The 22,895-nt window shown below is 25.0% G+C and overlaps 1 protein-coding gene across 1 annotated transcript in view; it reads left to right on the top strand.

The window, feature by feature from the left end:
- LOC129607127 (uncharacterized) overlaps positions 1–22,357 on the top strand; it is a 78,781-nt gene extending 56,424 nt beyond the window's left edge. Inside the window, exons 2-4 of the mRNA XM_055517870.1 lie at positions 19,983–20,174; positions 20,398–20,508; positions 20,654–22,357. Coding sequence (XP_055373845.1) covers positions 19,983–20,174; positions 20,398–20,508; positions 20,654–20,880 — 530 coding nt within the window. The 3' untranslated portion in view covers positions 20,881–22,357. The remainder of the gene's footprint in view (positions 1–19,982; positions 20,175–20,397; positions 20,509–20,653) is intronic.
- Positions 22,358–22,895: the final 538 nt, after the last annotated feature.

The raw sequence follows: 22,895 nt of genomic DNA, 5'->3' as shown, positions 1-22,895 counted from the left end.
AAAATGGAAAATTGCTATTAATTGTACATGAAAATAAGCATTAATGAAATTGTGGAGGCAAATCCTAGGGTATTCATAAGAACTCAATATTATTTTTTCCTTAAGAACATAAAATATTCGATAATTTTAATTTAAAATTAAAAAAACTGAATATGTACAAAAAGCTTCTTTAAAAAAATCAATATTTACATATAAAACGCAAAACACCCAGTATTGTTTACGCAAAATGTAAAAATTTCAGTATTTTCATGTAAAACGTAAATAATCCAGTATTGTTTACGTAAAATATAAAAAATTCAATATTTACATATAGGACTTAAATAACCCAGCATTGTTTACGGAAAATGCAAAAAATTCTGTATTTTCATGTAAAACGTAAATAATCCAGTATTGTTTACGTAAAATGTAAAAAATTCAATATTTTTATATAAAACGTAAGTAACTCAGAATTGTTTACGCAAAATGTAAAAAAATTCATTTTTTTCATATAAGACGTAAATGTAAGACGATAAGTGTAAGAAAACTCAAAATTTTTATATAAAACGTAAACAACCCAGCATTGTTTACGCAAAATGTAAAAAATTTAATATTTCCATATAAAACGTAAATAACCTAATATTGTTTACGTAAAATGTAAAAAAATTCAATATTTTTATATAAAACGTAGATAGCCCAACGTTGTTTACGAAAAATGTAAAAAATTCAATATTTTCATATAAAACGTAAACAACCTGGCATTGTTTACGCAAAATGAAAAAAAAAGTCAATATTTTTATATAAAACGTAGATGACCCAGAATTGTTTACGAAAAATGTAAAAAAATCAATATAAGACGTAAATAACCTAATATTGTTTACATAAAATGTAAAAAAATTCAATATTTTTTATATAAAACGTAAATAACCCAGCATTCTTTATGCAAAATGTAAAAAATTCAACATTTTCATATAAAACGTAAAAAACTTAATATTGTTTACGTAAAGTGTAAGAAAACTCAATATTTTTATATAAAACGTAAACAACCCAGCATTGTTTACGGAAAATGCAAAAAATTCAGTATTTTCATGTAAAACGTAAATAATCCAGTATTGTTTACGTAAAATGTAAAAAATTCATTTTTTTCGTATAAGACGTAAATAACCCAGCATTCTTTACGCAAAATGTAAAAAATTTAACTTTTTTATATAAAACGTAAACAATACTGTAAATCATTGTTTTTTACATATCAAACGTAAGTAACAAAGATTATGTAGCTGAATATTGAAGCGAGCAGTTTAACCAAAAAGTTTACTTCAATTTTCAGGCTTACCTTCCAACAATTTTCACAAAAGCAAAATGTCTAGTTTGTAATACCATTCAAATGCATAGGTCATAACATACACAGACATATTATACACACATGTATATTGGCATAATTAATTGAAAGATCGAGAATTTCATATGATAAATTGGTATATTTAAATAAAAAAAAAAATAAAAAAATTTTTTTTTTAAATTCTTAAAAGGAAATGTTGACATAAATTGAAATAATTGAAATCTTAAAGGAAAATTATTATGACCAACAATTTCCATGAATTTAGTAATTTTTCACGCAATTTTGTACCTTATTTGTGAAATTTTGTAGTTGGAATATTTTATTATGTTACGTTTCTCTTGTGTTAGCAAAGTAAAACAACATCTGTGTTTACCAACGTTTAATGAACTGAATTGCATGTTACAATACAGGTGGGCACAAATATGGATTTTGACTACAAATAAGTACTTAATGTGACGCTGTAAAATTAGCTTATATTTTAAGATTTTTTTACAACATAAACTTGCGTATAACCGTGTATAGTTGTATAAGCTACGAATGCCTAGTTGGATGAGCTACGAATATTTACCGTTTTTATTTAATGGCATCACGGAAGTTAATTTAGAACCTTATAAGTGAATATTTTCATTTACGATTCAAATTTTCAATAAATAAGTTCACTATTAAAAAGTGTACATATACTGAAATAAATTTTCTTTAGGAAGATTACACGTTAGACGCTTATTCTATAATTTCTTGTTCATATAAAGAGAAATTTATTTTAAATGAAAGAAGAAATACATGCGTAATTATAACGAATTACAAAATCCTCATTAAGATTACACATTAAAACTTCCAGCCCAGATAATAAAAATTCTAATATAAAAAATGGTATAACAATATGACAAAATTTCATCTAAATGGTATAAAGGTTTCTGTAAGTGAAAATAATTGCAATTGTTTTTGCTAATATTTGCTTTTAAAATAATGAAAAATCTGTTATACTGCGTATTTGACAATTAAATTTTGAATTTAGCACTAAATGTGTCTTATGTTTGACAATAAAAAATTGCATGTGCTGTCACAGAAATGTACTTCATAATGTGGTGCTATTTTTGCTGTTTGTATTATAACTACAACTGCACGTTAAGATTTTTAAAATATACGTATACGAAGCAACTCAATTTTAATGTTACTGCTGCGGAAACTATTTTGTACTTAAAAAACACAAAATCAAATTTTTGAGTTTCATTATTGAAACTTTAAAAAACATGCGACAATCTTAGGACTTTTATTAACTAAAAGAACATTTTTTTTATGCTAATGTCAAAGTTGTAATTTTTGCAGCTGCGTCTTTCTGTTGCCTAAGTTATTTAAGTTCTAAATTAGAAATGCGAAATCATATTGCATTATCAAAAACACCCATACCATTCGTATAAAGAGCAATTTAAGGTCATAAATGGCATATATCTGTTGAGTTATTCATGACAGGGTGTGACAGACAAAATCTTAAAGCTGAATGAGTAATATGCTTTACAAAAATGGGAATAGTTACGTGTGAGTAAAACTTTATCTTTTACATCCCCTATTTGCCAATTAATTTAAAAAAAAATTTATTTAGTTTTCAAATAGATAAGAGTTATAAAATTTTCAATTTGATCACGTTTTCGATAAAACTCATAATAGGAAAATAAAATTTTGGACATTTCTACCTAATTAATTTTTTTAACGTGTCTTAAAACAAAAAAAAAACTTAAGAAAACCATTTTAAGGTTGTGATCTTTTAATAACATAATTAAATTATATTTATAAATAGTTTCAAATTCTGTTATACTATCAGTTATAAAACCACATAAACTTAAATATTAAATTTCATTCCCACTTCCAGTGCTCCTATAATGTGTATTAACACAAATTTTAATGTCATATCAGATTAAAATACAAATTGGTACCGGACTTACTTGATTTAGCACCATTATATACAATACACACATATTAAGGTATTCAATAATATCAAATTTTAATTTTTATTGAAAAAAAAAAAAACAAAATTTAAACTATCAAAACTTTATGGACACATAAAAATTCATTCAAAATAATTCTATATACGCTCCATAATATTGCATATAATTTCTATAAAATATCCAAAACTGGTAATTAAAATTGATAAATCAACATACAGATTTGATCGATCAAATGTAAAATATAAAAATGTAAAAATTTAAGATTAAGATTTGTAAGCCAAAATAAACGTTTACCAAAGAACAACTTAATACCATTTAGTTTTCAATTAGAATTCTAAGAAATTTCAATTATTAAAACCTTTAATTAAAATATTTGTAAAGGTAATGGTGTAAAATAAGCTCAAATTCAATTTACAGTAATTACTTATTTTATAATGTACAACGATTGAAATGTTTTGTATAGGAAGCGGGGTATTAAAAATAATTATTGTTCAATTTAATTAAATTTATTAATTTCTGTTCAATAAATTTATCGGCATCTTGTCAAAAAAATTAAAAAAAGTCTACAATAAAAATTTAAGGAATTTTAAAATTAAAAATTATTTAAACTAGATTGGAATTTGTAGCGGAAGTAATAAACGGTTTAATAATTTCTTCTAACATAAAATTCTTAATTCAGTTGAAATGAAGCGTATTCTGGCTTATGTAATCAAATGTTGAAAACAAAATTTTTCAGACGGTTAAAAGAAATCAACAAGAAATTCTCAAATTTAAACAAAAGTCTGAAATGCTTAATTGGTTACATATAAAATGACTTAAACTGGAAATGTTGATAATTGAAAACTGCAATCCACAGTGAAGGTAAATCGAGCACTCATAACCCGACAATGTAGCCCTCAAGCAAGTATATGCGATATTTAGTGTCAAATAACTATGAATAGTTTTGTAAAAGTACTGAATTCTCAAACAAAAAATAAATGGCAATGCATGTAATTGGCATTTTCCCAGAGCATCATTTCTATACAATTTGCAAAAGTCATGAATCTCAATATTTTTTGACGCTAAAGTCATGAATTCCAATTCAAATTTGCTAACGCAAGTAATTTCAAGTTTTTGTTATTGCATTTGTCAGAAACATTTGAATCAATTGACAAGAATTGCTTTAATTGCATTTATGACTGTCATTTGCAAATGACAGTAATTGAAGTGATTGACACGGATTGATAACGTTCTGGGAAAGTGCCAATTATTTCCAAGCGCCTTCGCCTAATAAATTTTTAAAAATTTTAATGAGTTTAGAATGTATACACTCTTAAAATTTTACGTATATATCGTGAGACACTCATATTTAATATTAATTTTGTAGGTAATATTCAAATAAGAACTGATTGTATTTCAATAGATTTAAAAATTTTTAAAATTTAATTTAAATTTTCGAATTAACAATCTAAATTACCTTCAATTACTTTTTTTAATATAGTTCTTAATTTGAGGCAAATATTTTACCTAAATCTTAAACATTATCTTGAACAAAAATATCAAATTCGAATCTAGGTTAAGAATCAATTTTTAATTCTAAACTTAATAGCAATAAGAATGGAAACCTGAATTTAATTTTTAAAATTAGAAAGGTAACATGAATTTTCGTTCTACTTTGCTATTCAATTTTTTTTTTTTTTTGTTACATTAAGTGGTATAATTTTCAAGCCTAATCAATTAGGCTTGAATAGCATATAATTTAGATTTTGTGAACTCACCCTTTTTTTCTATATACGTATATATATATATTGTATGTAATTATATAAGTTGAAATTGAAAACAATAATTTCATTTACAATTTAGACTACACCAACTTTTATTGTAAAAACTGACTAGATTTTTATAATGGGTGCATTCTACTATTCACTTTAATTCTGTATATTCGTAAGCGCCTACTATACATACATATATATTTACTTACATAAATATGTATATTGCTAACCAAATTTGAATAACCATTTACAATAATAAAAAAATTAATGAAACAAAATAAAAATTCGTTAAAAACGGTCTGAAACTGGACTCAACGTAAGATTTTTACGTTTACTTACGTCTTAAAGTCTGAATCATACTTTGTTTTGATTTTGTATGTTGTTTTGAATTTATTTTGAAAGCTTTGAAATAAAAAAAAAATTGCATTTAAAGTAGAAAAAAAGCAATTCAGATACCGCGATATGAGCAATTGCACCCGTTCAATAAAATTATTTTAAAACAAAAAGAAAAAATAAGAAAAAAAAACCGTTTACAATTAATTGAAGGTGTTAAAATTTATTAAAGAAATTTTCACCGATTTGTTGCTTTTTTTTATGTTTCAGCTTGACTATATTATTGTTGGTTTAATAAAGAATAAATTCGGATCTGTATAAAACCAAGGATTTGTAAAGAAGCACATTTCCAAGAGAAAATATTTTTTTTGTTTAATCACGTTCTCAATATTCGCAATTGCGTTGTTCCCTTAAATATCTTATTAACATGACCAGAAAAAAGGCGTTCAAAGCACTGGAGAAGTCTTCCAGAGTTTTGGTAGGTCAAAGAGTTTCTATGGGATTATGACCAGCAGCGATTTAAAAAAATTATAGGGTTGAGCAAGAATCAGGTGAGAACCCCTAAAAATGTCTTGTCGGTCTTGTCAAGGTACAACGAATTTCGGTGGGCAACTTAGTAGGCACGACCTAAAAGGTGGGAAACTTTCAGATTCTGTAGGGAAAATAAAGATACCTCAGTACGCCTTCTGAGAGAGTGTGATGCTCTAGTTCGTAGGAGAAGGAGTTGCGGTCTTTCTCATAGAGTGTACGAAATAAATTCCTTTACGTGGTCGGGGTGCACAGTCCGTATTGTGCAAATCTAAAACCTACAATATGACATAATTATTACATATTTTTAGGATAAGAATAAAATGGAAAAGAGTCTCAATAAATTTATACGTTTAACAGGCTCATTTAAAATATTTAAAATTTACTGTTACCCATTTATTATTATATAGGAGCTTGATCAAGCTCTAATATTTCAAAGAACTTAGTTAACGAAAATTAGAACAGATTCACGGACGGCCAAACAGTCCTAACAAATTGTAGCAAACATGCACAAATTTTTTTTTTTCAAATTTTGCCAAAAATATACTAAAAATTTTAAATGGAAATCGATTAAATGGCCGGAAAAATATAAAATGTCTTAAGTAATTACAGTGCATGTTTATAAAATTACGATATTATGTAATAAATTGCTTCTGCTGTCGAATTTCGTATACATACACTCTTATATACACATATTATAAATGGTTCTTAAATTAAATATTGCAATTTTAATTCATAATATTAAAATAGCAGTATAGATGGTATTCATTCAAGCATATTAGATTATTAAAGCTTTTTTAATTGAAATTGAATGAACTTTATGGTTATAAAAGCCAATATTTTATTTAATGTCATTTAAAAGGATATTGAAAGTGAATGTATAGAAAGACTTAAGAAATTTATTCCGGAATATTTTTTAACTTTGATAATTTTTAAGAGTAAAAAAATTTAATTATAAAAGTCAATTAGTTTTAAATTTTTTAAATATATAAAGAGAATGATTGCGATTTGCCATAAGTTATTAATGAGTTTAAGAGTAAATCAAGTTCCGTCTTTTGAATAATATGAAAATCTCTTAAGTATAATTATGATAATTATTTTCGATAAGTTTTTTTGTTGTGTGTTTTAGTCATCTTATACATGTATTACAGTGTCAAAATAAATCATAATGCAATTTAATTATAGTTGACATCAATATTCTGATAAAATATCGCGGAAATTTTAATTTATTAATATAGAATAATAATTTCAAATTCTTTATGATTCAAGACAATTGCCATTACTGTTATACGCTTGAGGCAATAAAAGCAATTTACATCAAAATGAATTTCATATGAAATTTTCCGAACACTTGTGGTTTCTTTTTTAATAAAGATAAATTAAGAAATTTTGCATTTTTCTAAAAAATAATTCTTATATAAAAACAAATTTCCCTTCGGTGGTTAAGCGCAAAGATTATGTTAAGTACCAAATTTAAAATTTTACAGGGAAGAGTTTTGAAAGTTTGCACATTTGCAGAAAGAAGCCGACTGGAATAAGGTAATAAAACATAGTTTACCTGTAATAAGGTAAAATATGTTTTCTTTTCTAATTAAATTACATGAATTAGTTTTTGGCAAGAAATAAATTTTTTTAATTAAATTTGAGCTTTTTCACAAAAGGTCTGGCACTTAACATAAAATGGCTCATATAGTAATATTTAGCATGTTTATGTTTGATCTCTATATCAGTTTTTGTAGTATAAACATTCTAAGAAAGCGCTTACCTTTTTTTTATCTATTTTGAGCTTGCACTTAACCTATTTCAACCATACTGCGCTCTCGCAAACTAAAGCACGTACGGCTTTGAGTCAAATACTAGAAAATAAACGTTAAACTGTGAACCAAAATTAAATACTGCAGATAATGTGTGTGGAATTATAACGAATTTAAATTAAATTATAAAATTCTGAATATAAATTAAATAAGGTACTCACGTATAAAATTTTTGTCATGTTCTTAATTAATATGTCGGACTTACCTAAAGAAAGAAAAGAAGAAAAAATAATATTAATTTGTGATTAAATTTATAAGTGTAAAATATTATGAAATGAAATTTTGTAAAAATTCAAACTTTTAAGAGAAAACCAATTTTTAAGGCTAAGTGATTCCTGCGTGTGAAAAAGAAAATTTTCGAACTTAATTTAAATGCATTCAAAAGTTATTCTATTTGACATTTCAATTGTTCCTGTTTATGATAAATATTACTGCATTTGTTATAAATTAAACCAACAGGACTCACATTTATTTTTTCATTCATAATTTCAATAGAATATAGTTTTGTTCTTGTTTGCAGTTCCTATCAACTCAGGTGTTATTATGTTAATAGAACTGCATTGTGATAGAACTTAAAAATGGTTCTTTCAATAAAAATGACAAAATGAAATGCCCAAATGCCATCTAATTTGTATAATTTATATTAAAATTAAAACTATTTGCAATGAGGAAAAATAGAGTTAATCACCTCAAGTTTGTGACAGCCGCACGAATTTGCTATGATGAATTTATAAAATCCTTCGAACAAACGTTCTCTCGGAATTAATAATTGCCATATTACCACATTAATTTATTAAAAATTTCAATACTGTCCTAATTTCAATAGTTTATAAGATAAGACCAAATAGCTTTTGAAGTTGGATGACAGCAATCATATAAGCGCTCATGATATCAACATAGCTTTTCGAATTAATTTTAACGACTTAATTACAATTAGCAAAGAGGAATAATTAAAAAATTTTACCGCATCACAGTCTTTTTTCCGTTTTATTAATTCATAGTATTTTATGTTACAGAAAAAAATTTCAGTGGTACGAAATATGACCGCTAGAACGTAAGTAAATGCGTGATTTAATCAATCCATTTAAGTACAAGTTAAGAATACCAGGTGTCTCCAAATTACATTATACTTGTAAAAATTTAAGAGAAATCATAACTTCTAATGATTTTCTACATTGCTTATGGAAGTTATATGCAATTATATGTAATGACTTCCATGCATTAATACTATATACACATAATATATAGTAATACTATTTATTTATTTTGTAGACATTATTAAAACGAGTCATATTATCGCTACCAAAAAAAAAAATAATGTAAATTTTTCCATGTAGATTTTTCTTTTCATTTTTATTACTCTTATACTCATTCTTTACTCTTAACTCTACTTTGATTCAAGCTTACCTTGAGAATTTTCTTACAACTCATTATATTGCAAGCTTATCAAACACAAAAAATTAAAAGTTTGAACTGGTTTAAATATTAATGTACAACATCTTGTCTCTCAGTGTTCTTCTCATGCATTTTTTTTTTGTTTTTGCTTATATTTGGACTGCAAAATATACAAGTTGTTTATTTTTTTTTTCGTTGCAATTTTATTACAAGTTTATTTACAATTCATGAATACAAATCATTATATAACATAAAATGTAAAATCACAACACGCCACAGGGAGGAAAATTATGAATCCGCTCAATTAATATTGTATAGAAACAGTCTCGTAAAAGGATTTGCAGACAGCATATTGGAATTAGACTACAAAAATAAAGCTCGTACAAGAATGTTTAATTTCAGTCTTATGAATAGGAAATGGTTGGATTGTGTTATAGTATTTGCTACCTCTACTACGTCTACTTGCCACCTCTACTTTTTTTATATTTTCAATTAAAACAAAAATAATCAAAAAGTTTAGCAAAAACAAAAGGCAAACAAGTTAAAAGTGTATGAGAACTTTATGACATTTTGTTCACCTGTTTACATTTTCGGTGTTATTAAACGGTAAATTATGTATACACATTTTAAACTTATAGTAATGTTGTCTTGTAATTTGATATTATTAAAAAATAATTTAATAAGTATGTTATAGAGATCAAAACAACAAAAAAGAAAAAGCGAAAATCAAAATGCAAGACAAAATGTTTTCATCGTCTTAATATTCTTAAAAAAATCATTGCTGTGACTACACAGAGTTGCGTATGTGTTAAATATAAATATATTTTTTAATAGAGTAATTGGTTTCTTAACTGTTATTAATAAAATTGGTCAGACATCATATGGATATTTTAAATTTTGATTAAAGAAATTGTTTTTTGATCATTGTTACGCAGAGAAATATGATAACAGTTAAGATAAAAAATCGGTGTATACAAATAAAGCAATAATGGCCCATTGGATTCAGGGGATTATTTGGATATATTCGAAAATGTATCGATATGCTTATCATACGAAAATGCTGGAAAATGCACGATTCGCCTTTGTATGAATCATGTATTCCAAAATAAATCCAGCATATAAATTCCTTCATTACGATGTAGGTAGAATTATATAACATTTTTGTATATAACAATATTTAGTTATTGAATTTTACAAAAAAATGTTTATGCCAAATATCTATTATACGTGATGTCAAAATATTATCCTAAATTTCTTAAAAAGTAATAATATTTCCGCATATTTCAATTCGCAATATAAATTAGAATATCAATTTACAATTTTTATAACCTTAAAAAAATATACATATATCAGAATTCACCACTAGAGTTAAGTACAATAAATCATTATTGGAATACATATACATTATATAGTAAAATTATCATTATTGCGTACAAATTGACATTGACACTTAACATAATATTTTTGAATAATTTTATGGATTAAGGATATACAGGCAATATCACTTATAAAGCATACGTTTTATCAATATAAATTAAAATGCATATACAGAGTGGTTCGCATAAGGTAATAAATAATTTCTGAAATTTAGTTGGTCAATTTCCAGTAATAAATCGTATGGGTAGCAGCGAAGGAGACTGTGAGAAACTGACGAAAATATAGCACAAAAGACAGAAAATAATAATAACAAGAGCTTCGAGAAATTTTAAAAGAATTTTCAAAAAAAAAACTTCAAAAATTCCCATATTGGATAGCTTTTTTTGAAAACTGAAGGTCGGATGTAATTGATTGCAACAATAAAAATAAATATTTTTCAATTATTTATTAAGCAAATGGTTAATGTTTGCTTTATGTAGCATAACTTCGAAATTATTAACATTTATTTACATGAAGGAAGAATCAGAGGCCGGCCTCCCTATACGATTTTTTGCTGGAAGTTGATCAAAAATTCAACCCCGTCATTATTTGCAAACTTGCACGCACGCATAATCGACAAAATTTTCAAAAATATTTTTCAAAATTTCAAATATAAAAAAAAATGTCTAATTACCTTATAAAATTTCAACAAAAAAAAGGCAATTTACGAAAACAAGCATATTGAACATGTAGACATATAAAATATTTTTTGACAATGATAATTTGACATATTGACAGTATATATTTTGAAAAATGACATTTAACAAAATTTGCTAATGTGAGTTGCATTTTTTTTAAATTTTTAAATTAGGTTATTGTTGTTTTCAAATTTCGAAAAATTTATTTTGCGTTTTAATAATTATCATAGTAATTTTTATTTTACTGCCTATAATAGAATTGTAAGAGGTCGTCAATTTAATAAAATTGTTTTGTTTTTTTAAATAGCAGAAATTAATCTGGTAGTAAATTAAATTCATACAATATAAAAATTTACAAAGTAACATGGTACTAAATCATAACAATCACTTGTTTAAAAAATTACATACATCCATAATTTGATAAAAACTTATATCGTATAAATTCCATAACGTATTCCATTTTGTAAAAAAATAAGAAACTATAATAAAATTAATTGAAAATCAATATATAATATAATTTTATAATATAATGTTAATCAGCGATTTAGTATTAGATTAACAATAGTTTTATTTTAGCAAGCCTGCTTATATAAAATTTTGTCATATTTATAATCAGAAATAAAATACAAAATTCCCTCTTAATTCTCTTTAATATAATTAAAATATAAAATTTATTCATTATACGAGTATTATCAACTCTATAATGCTCACAAATTAAAAATTCTTAAATTCTTAAATAATTGCATTGTGTTCCAAAAATAAACTTTTATACTGCTACTTTTAATTATATAATGAATTAAACGAACACCAAATAAAATACTCGTAAAAATTAAAAATTTTTTTTGTTATATTCTTATTTTTTTTTTCTTTCTATTTTTAAATTCGACTATTAATCACAATTTTTTTTTTATTATTATTTTTAAAAATTTACAAGGAAACTTAAGATTTTTTTTTTCATTCTTATATTTTTGCTTTCAAATTACTAATGTTATAATGTGACTTAAGTGCAGTCATAATGAAGAAGTTTTCCCATAGACCAGAATATAATATATAGACATTAATAATCAAATCACTGCAATATACGATTTTGCGCCGCCAAATGTGTTATAAACACATACACATATAGTGAAAATTATAATAGACTAAGAGACTCCAAATTGCACCTGGTGCATAATGCACAAATAAATTTTCTTAAAAGCATCGGTATTAAGAGCAGAGAGGAGTATTTATATGATTTTTATGAAATTGTAAAATTGACCAACTTTTTTGGTCTGTGATTTTTTTAATGCTAACAAATGCGCATACTTTTATGTTAAATTCAATTAATTTTTTTTCTTTTTGTATAAAATTGAAAGTGTATTTAAAAATCAGAGCATAAATTTATTATTTTATATTTTGACATTTTCTGTCAAAAAATTTTGAAATTTTAAATATGAAAGAGGTTTTTTTATATATTTTTTTTTTTGTTGTGTTTGTATACAATTAAAATTTGTCTTAATCGATTTCAGAAAGATTTCTCATGTAAAGGAGGAGGGGTCTATAAAAATTTAAAATTAACAATATATTTTTTTAAAATAAAGTTAATTTTTGTTATACATTTTTTTTTAATTTACTTGATTTTAAATTTTTGAAAATTAAATTGAAAACAACAAGACGAAAAACTAATAAAATTAACATTAAAGTGTAGCCGCCATAGGTGGGCATTATTTAAAAAAAAATAAACCTTAACATTATGCAAACTTAAGTAAATGGACCGAACTTTTAACATAATTAGAATATTTTTTTAATATACAGGTGGTCTTTAGTTTTAATTACTTAAAATATAGAAGAAGTTGTGTAACATTATAAATTAAATAGAAAAATTTGAATTTGAAATGTGAATTTGTAATTATAGTGAGGTAGATCACAGTAGGAGTAATAAATTTTTTTTTAATAATTGACAAAATAAATTTATACAAGTATTTTGTTAATGTGTGCATACTTTATAATTACGTAAGCATATATTGATAAATTGATATATATGGATGTGTTGAAGACAAGGTATAATAATTAAATTAATAATTTCAACACAATTTTGTTGAAAATTTGAAAAAATGTAGAATAAAAATGTAGTGGTTGCGTTTTACAGGAAGGAATATTGTATAGTGATTTTAAAATTCAATTTAGTATAACATTTAGAGTATAATTTATTTTCTATCATATTGTCACACTATGTCTGATAAAAAATATTTAACAGTAATTAATATTTAACTGTAATTTCTTGAATTTTTTAATAAATTGTCCCCAGTTGTGAGTTTCTTATATTAAAATTGGTTTAGAAAAATATTTAAGACAGGTTGCAAGCACTTGTCCAAAAAAATTAGGTTATTAATTAAATAACATAGCTAATATGTTGTTTATATTTGCAATGTAATGTAAAGTACTAAGGTAATTAATTATTAGATAATTGTATAGCATACTATACATGCGGAATGTTTACATATTATTGTATATGTATGACGAGTAACTTTTATATAGTAATGAGTGTAAGTTGATTTCAATTTATTATCAAAATTTGACAAATTTATTAACAAAATTTTTAACTTTTCCAAAAGTATTGTTAAAAATACTTAGAATTTTTAAAAATTTTCATATAGAATTAGTAATTTCATCTAATTCTTTTCTGTTTTTAGTTTCAGCAAAAGAAAATTTTATTGCGATTTTTGAATATTTAGCTGTTTTGCGCCTGATACATATGCAATATATATTTTAAAGTATAAAATTTACTTAACCTATAATTACGAAACAAGTTTTCAAAGCGAATGAAAATTATACTTAAAAATTATTTATATCATAAATTAAATATATCATAAATAAATATTTAAAATATTCTTAAGATCAACTGCGAATTTACAGAATATTTTCTTAAAACTAAGAATAATACTTAAAATTCTATTAGAAAACGTCAATTAGAAAATTAGTGTCAAATTTTTTATTTTTAAAAATTAACTCAAGATACAGTCTCCCTCCTAAATGTTTGTCACAATTATTTCTTATGACTAAAAATTTAAAATTTCTAATTTATAGAGTAGCTATATAAAACTCCTCTTCTCTCTTATATATTAGTAAAAATATTAATATCAAATTATGAAATTAAGAAAATTTTCTAATTGCCATAATCTTAACAATAACAACAATCAAACATTATGAAAAGAAAAACTGGCTGACCTTTGAATAAAATGAAAATAAAAAAAAAAAAAAAAACAAAAACACAACAAAACAAACTGAATCATTGCATCATAATAATAAAAAATAATTTTTATTGCAAACAAGAAAAAAATTTAAAAGCACGATATCAAAATTGCATTTAATTCTCATCAGTATACCACTATAATGTGCAACATAGAATAATAATAATGAGAAGGAAACCATCATCATCATAATAATAATAATGCCACGACTTAGAAAGGCACACAAACTCTTGCATTATATTATTCACTTTTTACAAAATGTAGGCCTTTTTGAATATTGATGAAACTGTGACGCGATGCGATGCTTCACAACACAATATTGCATTCAATAAGAGAGAAAAACAACCAAAGGAAAAACACGTTTTATCACATCAACAGTCACTAAAAGTCTCATTAAGTCACAGCAACACAAAATAAACAAACAACACCAAGTCTATATACAATTACGACTATACAAAGAAAAATATCATTCAATAGTCTGTAAAAAGAAAAAAAAAACAATAACAAAGAACAGTTTGCTCAAACACAACAACAAAAAGAAGAAAAGAGAAAAACAAGTACAACAAATGCAATTCCGTGCATTAATAAATCTCTGGAACGTGCGAATTTTCCGATGAGGTTCTCAAATTTAACATTAATACAAAAACAATAAGAAAAATGAAAAAAAAAAATACTACTACATTGTTTAACAATATTTTTTCAGCGACAATAGAGATAACAACAAGAGCAGAGAGGCAACAAATAAAATACGAATAACAACAATACAAAATAAAAGGAAAAAACCGAAAGGTATACACACAATAAATAATCAGAAAAACAAGAAAAGAAAAAAACTATATGCAACAACTCGAATTGCAAGGTATGAATCATACTCCGTTGGGATGCAATTCTATCTAAAAAAAAAAAAGGCAAATAAAATAAGATTGTATGGACACATAGAAATACTAAAATAAATGTATAAAATGGAGGCATAGTAACAAATCAAAAGAACAACAACGAAAGAAAAGAAAAACAATAAAAAATTTGGTAGAATGTATGATTAGACTAGTGACATCATTTTATGATATTATATTAGTATAACATACACATAACATACACATATGCATATACATTATTACCCTGATACAAAAATTATACTGAGTGCATTATAATAGTGGTAAAACAATGCAGCACACACCGTATGTCAACAAAAAAAAAAAAACAAAACGAAAACAAAATCAACAACCATAAACAAATTCAAATATACACATTTAATGAACAGGTTTTGTTAAGTTTAGAGGCGCGTTACAATACATAATCGAAATTTCTGTTCAAAATCATGCCTGTATAATTGAGAAATTCTTTTATTTTACAGTTGCTTTTACAGACTAGAAAAAAATATGGCAGATTCTCATGAAATTAAACGGTACCTTTACCTAAAGCAAAAATTTCATATTAATTTGACAGATGTCAACAATTATTTGACAGATAAATGATATTTTTGGCAGGTAATGGAATGTTTTGCATTTTCAAAAGTGTAATGCGTTTTACTCGTATTCTGCGCGAAAATTTAAATTTAAAAAAAAAAAAATTTATTTTCGCCAAAATTTTATTCAGTGCGTTGACATTTTAATGTTGCATTTTATCCCTTTTTTGTGTTTTTAAATTTGAACTCAATGTCTTCCATATGGAAGATTGAATGAATTGGCTAAATTAAATATTTGATTTGGTTCTATATCGTAATCGGGTGTAATAAATAAGATTCCATATTTTTTGAAATATGCTGAATTTGACAAAATACACCGCTTTACTTTTACTTGTATTTGACAATTTGACATATGTATAAATATTAAACTTCGTACATTTACTGTAGTAATTATCTAGTTCAATGAATTGACAATAAACACAACACATAATATTTATGTTAATCAATAAACACAAGAACACCATCAGTAACATTTAAAGTCAATTCAAAAATCTTTTGATAATAATCTTTGACATTTTCTGTTTGGTTTTTTGTACACAGTAATAAGAGACATTAGTAACAACAAATACTACATATGTACACAAATATATATAAAAAAACAAAAATTATTCGATGAAAAATAATTTTTAAAAATTTTTTTTGTAAATTTGATCTTATTATTTGTATTAGTTTAATATACAATAACAAATGAGAAAAATATTATGTATTTTCAGTTCAATTCGAATTATTTCAATTTTTTAAAATAGTTTTACTTAAAATGTAAAAAATTTAATTTGTTATGTTTTCGCGATATAAACATTACCTACCTACCTTAAAAAATTTTTTGTATTTATGGTGTATTTTGCCATTTTAGCTTGTAAGTTTACATTATTGAATCTAGTTAGTATTCTAACTGTATATGAAAGCGAACACAACAAATAAAATGACAATAATGAAATTTTAAAAAAAAATAAAAATCTGATGTGGTCAGCACATAACCGACCGCAATGTGTATTGTTCAGTTAAGTGAAAATGTTACAGAATATTATAAAAATGTCTGTTAAATACTTCTTTACAATTTTTAGGACATTAGTAAGCTTATAGTTAACATACCTAGAAAAATGTAAATTTGGCTTTTAGTAGAGTTTCGCTTTGTGCTACCCGAATTCCCTGAAATGCCCGCCAGTTATTTTCGGTAACAACCAGAACTCAAATATCAAATTTCAAGAAATTCCATAAATTCGTTCCGTAGATATGGTGAAAAAAGTAAAATCGGCTCACAAATCAGTTTTCGAGCCCTGATCTTTCCAAAAAGTTTATATGCTCATTGTCTAATACGAGGAATTCAAATATTTAATTTGAATGAAATCGGTTGATTATTTCTCTTTATATACACAAAAACGTATATTTGGCCCGTAGTAAACGTCCAGTTGCTGACGACTTATTTCTTCCAAAAGTTAGGAACTTTTGCGTACAGTCGAGCAAAGCTTATATATGAAATTTTAAGTAAATTGGTTGAATATTTTCTTTAAAATGTTCAAAAATGTAAAACAGGCCCGCTAAAAAGTGCAGTTCCCGAGGTCTGATATATCCCAAAAGTTGATCAATCCGTGCCATGGTTTTTGACAAGGTAGGGGTCGTGTAAAATTTTAAAAAATTTTCAATTTTTTGACAAGGTAGGGGGTCGTGCAAAATTTTAAAAAATTTTCGATTTTTTGACAAGGGACAAATTTTGGGGTCGTGCAAAATTTTAAAAAATTTTCGATTTTTTGACAAGGTAGGGGATCGTGCAAAATTTTAAAAAATTTTCGATTTTTTGACAGGTAGGGGGTCGTGCAAAATTTTAAAAAATTTTCGATTTTTTGACAAGGTAGGGGGTCGTGCAAAATTTTAAAAAATTTTCGATTTTTTGACAAGGTAGGGGGTCGTGCAAAATTTTAAAAAATTTTCGATTTTTTGACAAGGTAGGGGGTCGTGCAAAATTTTAAAACATTTTCGATTTTTTGACAAGGTAGGGGGTCGTGCAAAATTTTAAAAAATTTTCGAGTTTTTGACAAGGTAGGGGATCGTGCAAAAAGGTAGGGCTTACATATAAAATTTCATCAAAATAGGTTCAGCAGAACTTGAGATACACGCGTGCACACACAGACCGACAGACCGAGAGGTTGCTAAAAATAGTTTATTTACACTTCCCTACTATGGGGAAATGCATTCCAGAAATGTAACATATTTCAAAAGTTGATCAAACCGTCTCATTCTCAGGTACAAATATTCGTGATAGTATCTTAACTTCATATTCGAGAGTCCAGGACGAAGTTAAGATACTGAATCGTACAAACAGACTAACAGACAGCCTCATAGACAAACCGACAGACAGACGGACAGATATCCGTTAAAAAATATTTTATTTACCCTTCCCTATCATAGAAAAATGCGTTTCCGCCGAATATTCGACATGTAAAATTCGGTGTCATCACATAACCTTCCTTATTGTATGCAATGCCGTCGGTAATAATTTTAAATACAAGTATAAAATAAAAATATACGAAATAAAAGTGCAACAATAATATTTTTATAAAAGAATTTTGAGAAATATGTATATAATAATGTAAACTGTAAACAATCTTATTTTGTTGCACAACATTATTTTGTTTGCATTAAATGTATCTGGCATATAGAATCAAATTATCGATTACTATCGTCATCGTTGTATCGATATTTTTGCTTTAGCATTGTATAATTTTAAGTTGTTTTCGATTTATTTGAATGCTATCATTTTTGATTACTTTTTTTCTCTTTTTTGAATGTTTTCAATTAATTTTGACGACCCTTTTTATTATTATTCTATATTTATAAATTGTCACGGCAATCGTTATTTGCATAAAAATTAATTGTGCCATGCAATAAAAAAAATATTATAACAAAAAAATTATTTACAATAAAATATTTTAAGAGAAATTTTTTATTAATAGAAAATATTATAAAAGTATATTATAAAAGTTTTCACGTACCAGTGAAAATTACTCTAGTATTGTGGAGCGCATTTGTGCAAATTCTTGACAGAAATATATCTCATGTGGCTTCATGTTAGTGCCAAGAAAATGCATCTGATGCCTTTTACTAGAGTAAAATAATAATTGGTCAAATCATACTGCATAATTTAAACATTTGGCGCTAGCATATATTTTTATATACTTTAACACTTCGTTTGACATTTTGTTTAGAGATGCCGGTAAACATTTACTTTAAGCAACCAACTTTGCAGTCATTTGTAATTTTTTTTAATTTTGCGTTACGCGAAGATGCTTATTGTTTTATTATTTAAGAAATTGAAAGTGTTGAAAATCACGTTTCCTTAATAAAATATTTAAGAGACGTCGTAACGAACATTTTGTGTGCGATAGAGAAAATATTGTCATTTGTGGTACTCATCAAAAGTTCAACGATGGCGACACTGGTGACCTGTGTTTTTTTATGAGAATGTTAAACATGTTGTTATTTAGTTTATAAAAACCATTATTAAGTCCTTCTGGCCATCTTATTCTATAAAGCTAAACAATTTTTATTTCTAATTAAATTTAAATATTAATCCACATTCTTATTTGTGTAACAAAAATTAATTTCTAATACAATTTTAAATAAAATAATGAAATATTCCAAATTACTGTGAAATTAATAAATTATCAAACAACTTCATCGAGCTTAACACTATCTACATACATATATCACATATTCCCATATAAATTTTATATTTCTTCAAATTATGGCTTAAGTGTGAAATATTCAAATCACGTATTGTATACTTATAAGAAATGCACGATTATATTCTTATTATTAAGCTATTGGAATATATAGGAAAATCAGTTACATAAATTGGCAACTGTCTATAAAATGAAAGAAATTGTTGCGTGCAATAATTATTAGGTATCAACGATAGCAAAAAAAATGAAAATATGAAAAACTTTTTTGTATTTATAAACGTTCAAAAATTATAAAACACGCACATATAATAACTTGAATTTTTATAGTAAACAATTAATATAAGCCTATATAATCAATGTGCATTACAAAATGTTACGGTTTAAGTTACGATAAAGTCTTATATTCCTATAATTAAGATGAAAAATTACATTTTTGTTAAATTTTTCGCATTATTAAAAAAATTTTTATTTCAGACTGTCGTGAATCAGTAAGATCAAAACGTGCAAAACGTATACGTGCACCAGAAGCAGTTAATTTTGAACCAGAACCAAGACAAGAATTAGATAATGATGGTAATAGTCAAGAAAAAGATATACCCAATATACCACATAATTTTTTGAGTCCTTCAGTCCGGGAATATTTAGAATTAGGAAAATCAATTCCAGGTAATTTATTTCTTATATCGTAAAAAATTTGTTAGAGTAAATTGATTGTGATGAGTTTTTAACACATAACATATACACAAACGGTAACACTGTTATAGCATTAATCTATTTATGTTTTAATGTTTTGACATTTTAAAATGTCATTTTCTAAATTTTATCACTCTTTGACTCATAACTCTTGTGAACTGTTGACTATATCAAATTTTATTTGTATCAATTTCAGGACGGCCAGGTACAGATTATCCAATACTTTCGGCAATTCCTTATACAAATTTCTATTGCGATGAACAATTATATCCCGGATTTTTTGCAGACATGGAAACAAGATGTCAAGGTATTGAATTAAATCATATTGATAACAATATTCTAAAAATGTTATTATCAACTTCGAAATTTCTAAGTTCTTAATTTAATTTATTAATTCTAAATCTCTGTTTATTAACGTAATAAATTTTTCTTTGCTTTTTTTTTACTTTTAGGTTGGCATTATTGTGATATAGATGGTAGACAGGCATCATTTTTATGTCCAAATGGTACACAATTTTCTCAAGCAGTTTTTGTATGTGATTGGTGGTTTAATGTCCGGTGTGATTTATCACCACGTTTATATGCAATTAATGCTAGACTTTATCAGAGACCTAAAGTGAATCCAACAAGACCACATCGAATAATTACAAAACAATTAGTAGATGATATTTTTAATTGAAAAAAACAACAACAAAAATGAAATAAATTGATGATAAAAATATGAAAAATGCGAAATTGAAATAAAAATAATTTATTTAAAAAAAAATTATAAAAAAAAAATATTAAAAATTAAATTAATTGGAGAAGATAAGAAATGATAGGTGAACAAAATTTTTGACAGTTTTGATAATTTTTAAGAAAATTTAGGGATAATAGAAGAGAAATAAATTCATTTTTGTTGTTTTAGAGTTCGTAAATGCGATTCTGAAAGTATTTTTCCGAAAATTTTTAAATTATAGAAATTGGATATTCAAATAATTTGTAAAACTTCTGAAAAACACATTTCACAAAATTTAATTTCTCAATATACATTTTGTCCACATCAATTCAATTTCTAATTCTTATTTAATAACAATTTTTGACAATTAAAAAAATTCCTTCCAAAAAGTAGTGTTCATTCACTCACTGTTTTAAAAACAATTCAATATTTTCAAAAATTATAAAGCAATCCTTCTATAGAATCTCTTTCTATCTCTTTAATTTCATTTTATTGTAATTCTTTCAAAATATTGTTATAGTGTCCTTAAAATAGCCTGACTTCAAAATAGTGGTAACATGACACTGACACACAATTGAGTGTATTTATTGTAATTACTCTGACCATTGGTGCAGTGGTTATGGCACCGGCCCTTTAACCGAAGGGTCTCGGGTTCAAACCCCGGTCAGGTCACTATAAAAATTATATTCAATATTATATAACTTAATATGCAATACTAATAAATATTATACAAGTAATTTTCAAATATTCATAATATTCGATACTAAAGACTAAGAAAAATAAACAGTAAATATTAATAACCTCAAATAATTAATATAAATAAGACTACGGCAGGCTAGTCACCTACCTAGTTAAACTCTATGACGCTATGAAACTAGTGCATGAGAAATCATGCACTAGCCCTATGCTCCTTCTAGGAGTGAAGAAGGAAAAAAAAAAAAAATTGTAATTACTCTGAATTGTGTATTAGTACATTATTACTGCAGTTTTAAATTGTAAGGGATTTCGGATGGACACTTTCATACTGTCAACATAGAATCTTTAATTATTTCGAAAACAATTCAATAAAGAATTATGACAATAATTACAAATACTTCAAATTTTTTTCATAATTTCACACATAATAATTAAGTTTCAAAATGGATGACATTTGGAATAATTTTAAATTAAATGATTAGAAAATTAAATATTGGAAATTAATTTTATGCTAATGCAAATTATAATTTTTAAGATAATATAACAAAATATTTAAAATTATAGCGTCGACTTAATGCAGATTATAATCAAATTAAACAAACTCCAGAAATATAAATACGAGTATAATATTGAGTAATATAGAACCTTAAACAATAAACAATATCGATATAGGGGCTCTCAAATTTAAAATAGAATTTTGCAATAGAATTATTAATCAACATTATAATTTTTAGAATCTATAATAAATACCATAGCATGTACTTTACAGTATTACAAAAAATTAAGAAATATTCAAGTTATTTAAATATTATAAAACACTTGCATAAATACATGCATTCATAATTATTCAATTAATGATTCTGAAAATCATTAACACATTGAATTAAATGAAAAAATAAAAAAAATATTAATTTAAATATCATTAATTGTTATGACATTTTTCGTTTAAGTAGTAAAATGACATTCCTAATAAATAAAACTGTAAATTAATATAAAAATAAAATATGGCATACATAATAATTATTATATATGTATATGTATGTAAATATGCTTTATGTTATAAAATAAAATTAAGATTATAATTTTAGTTTTAATATTATATAAAATTTAATTTAATAATAATTAAAATAGAATAATTTTTAAAATTTAAATAAAATGAAGTAAAAATTACATTAATGTTGTGAGCAATGAGCGAAGCCTCTGTTATAAGAACTGTACGAATGCTCATTTTTTAACTGCCATGGTATCAGGTTGTCAGAAGAAGTATTAATTTTAGACTT

The sequence above is a fragment of the Condylostylus longicornis genome, unplaced genomic scaffold (assembly GCF_029603195.1).
Source record: "Condylostylus longicornis isolate FDR11 unplaced genomic scaffold, ASM2960319v2 ptg000026l, whole genome shotgun sequence".
In the NCBI taxonomy this organism is placed as follows: Eukaryota; Metazoa; Arthropoda; class Insecta; order Diptera; family Dolichopodidae; genus Condylostylus; species Condylostylus longicornis.
The sequence above is the reverse complement of the archived record's forward strand: the minus strand, read 5'-3'. Positions and strand labels throughout refer to the sequence as shown.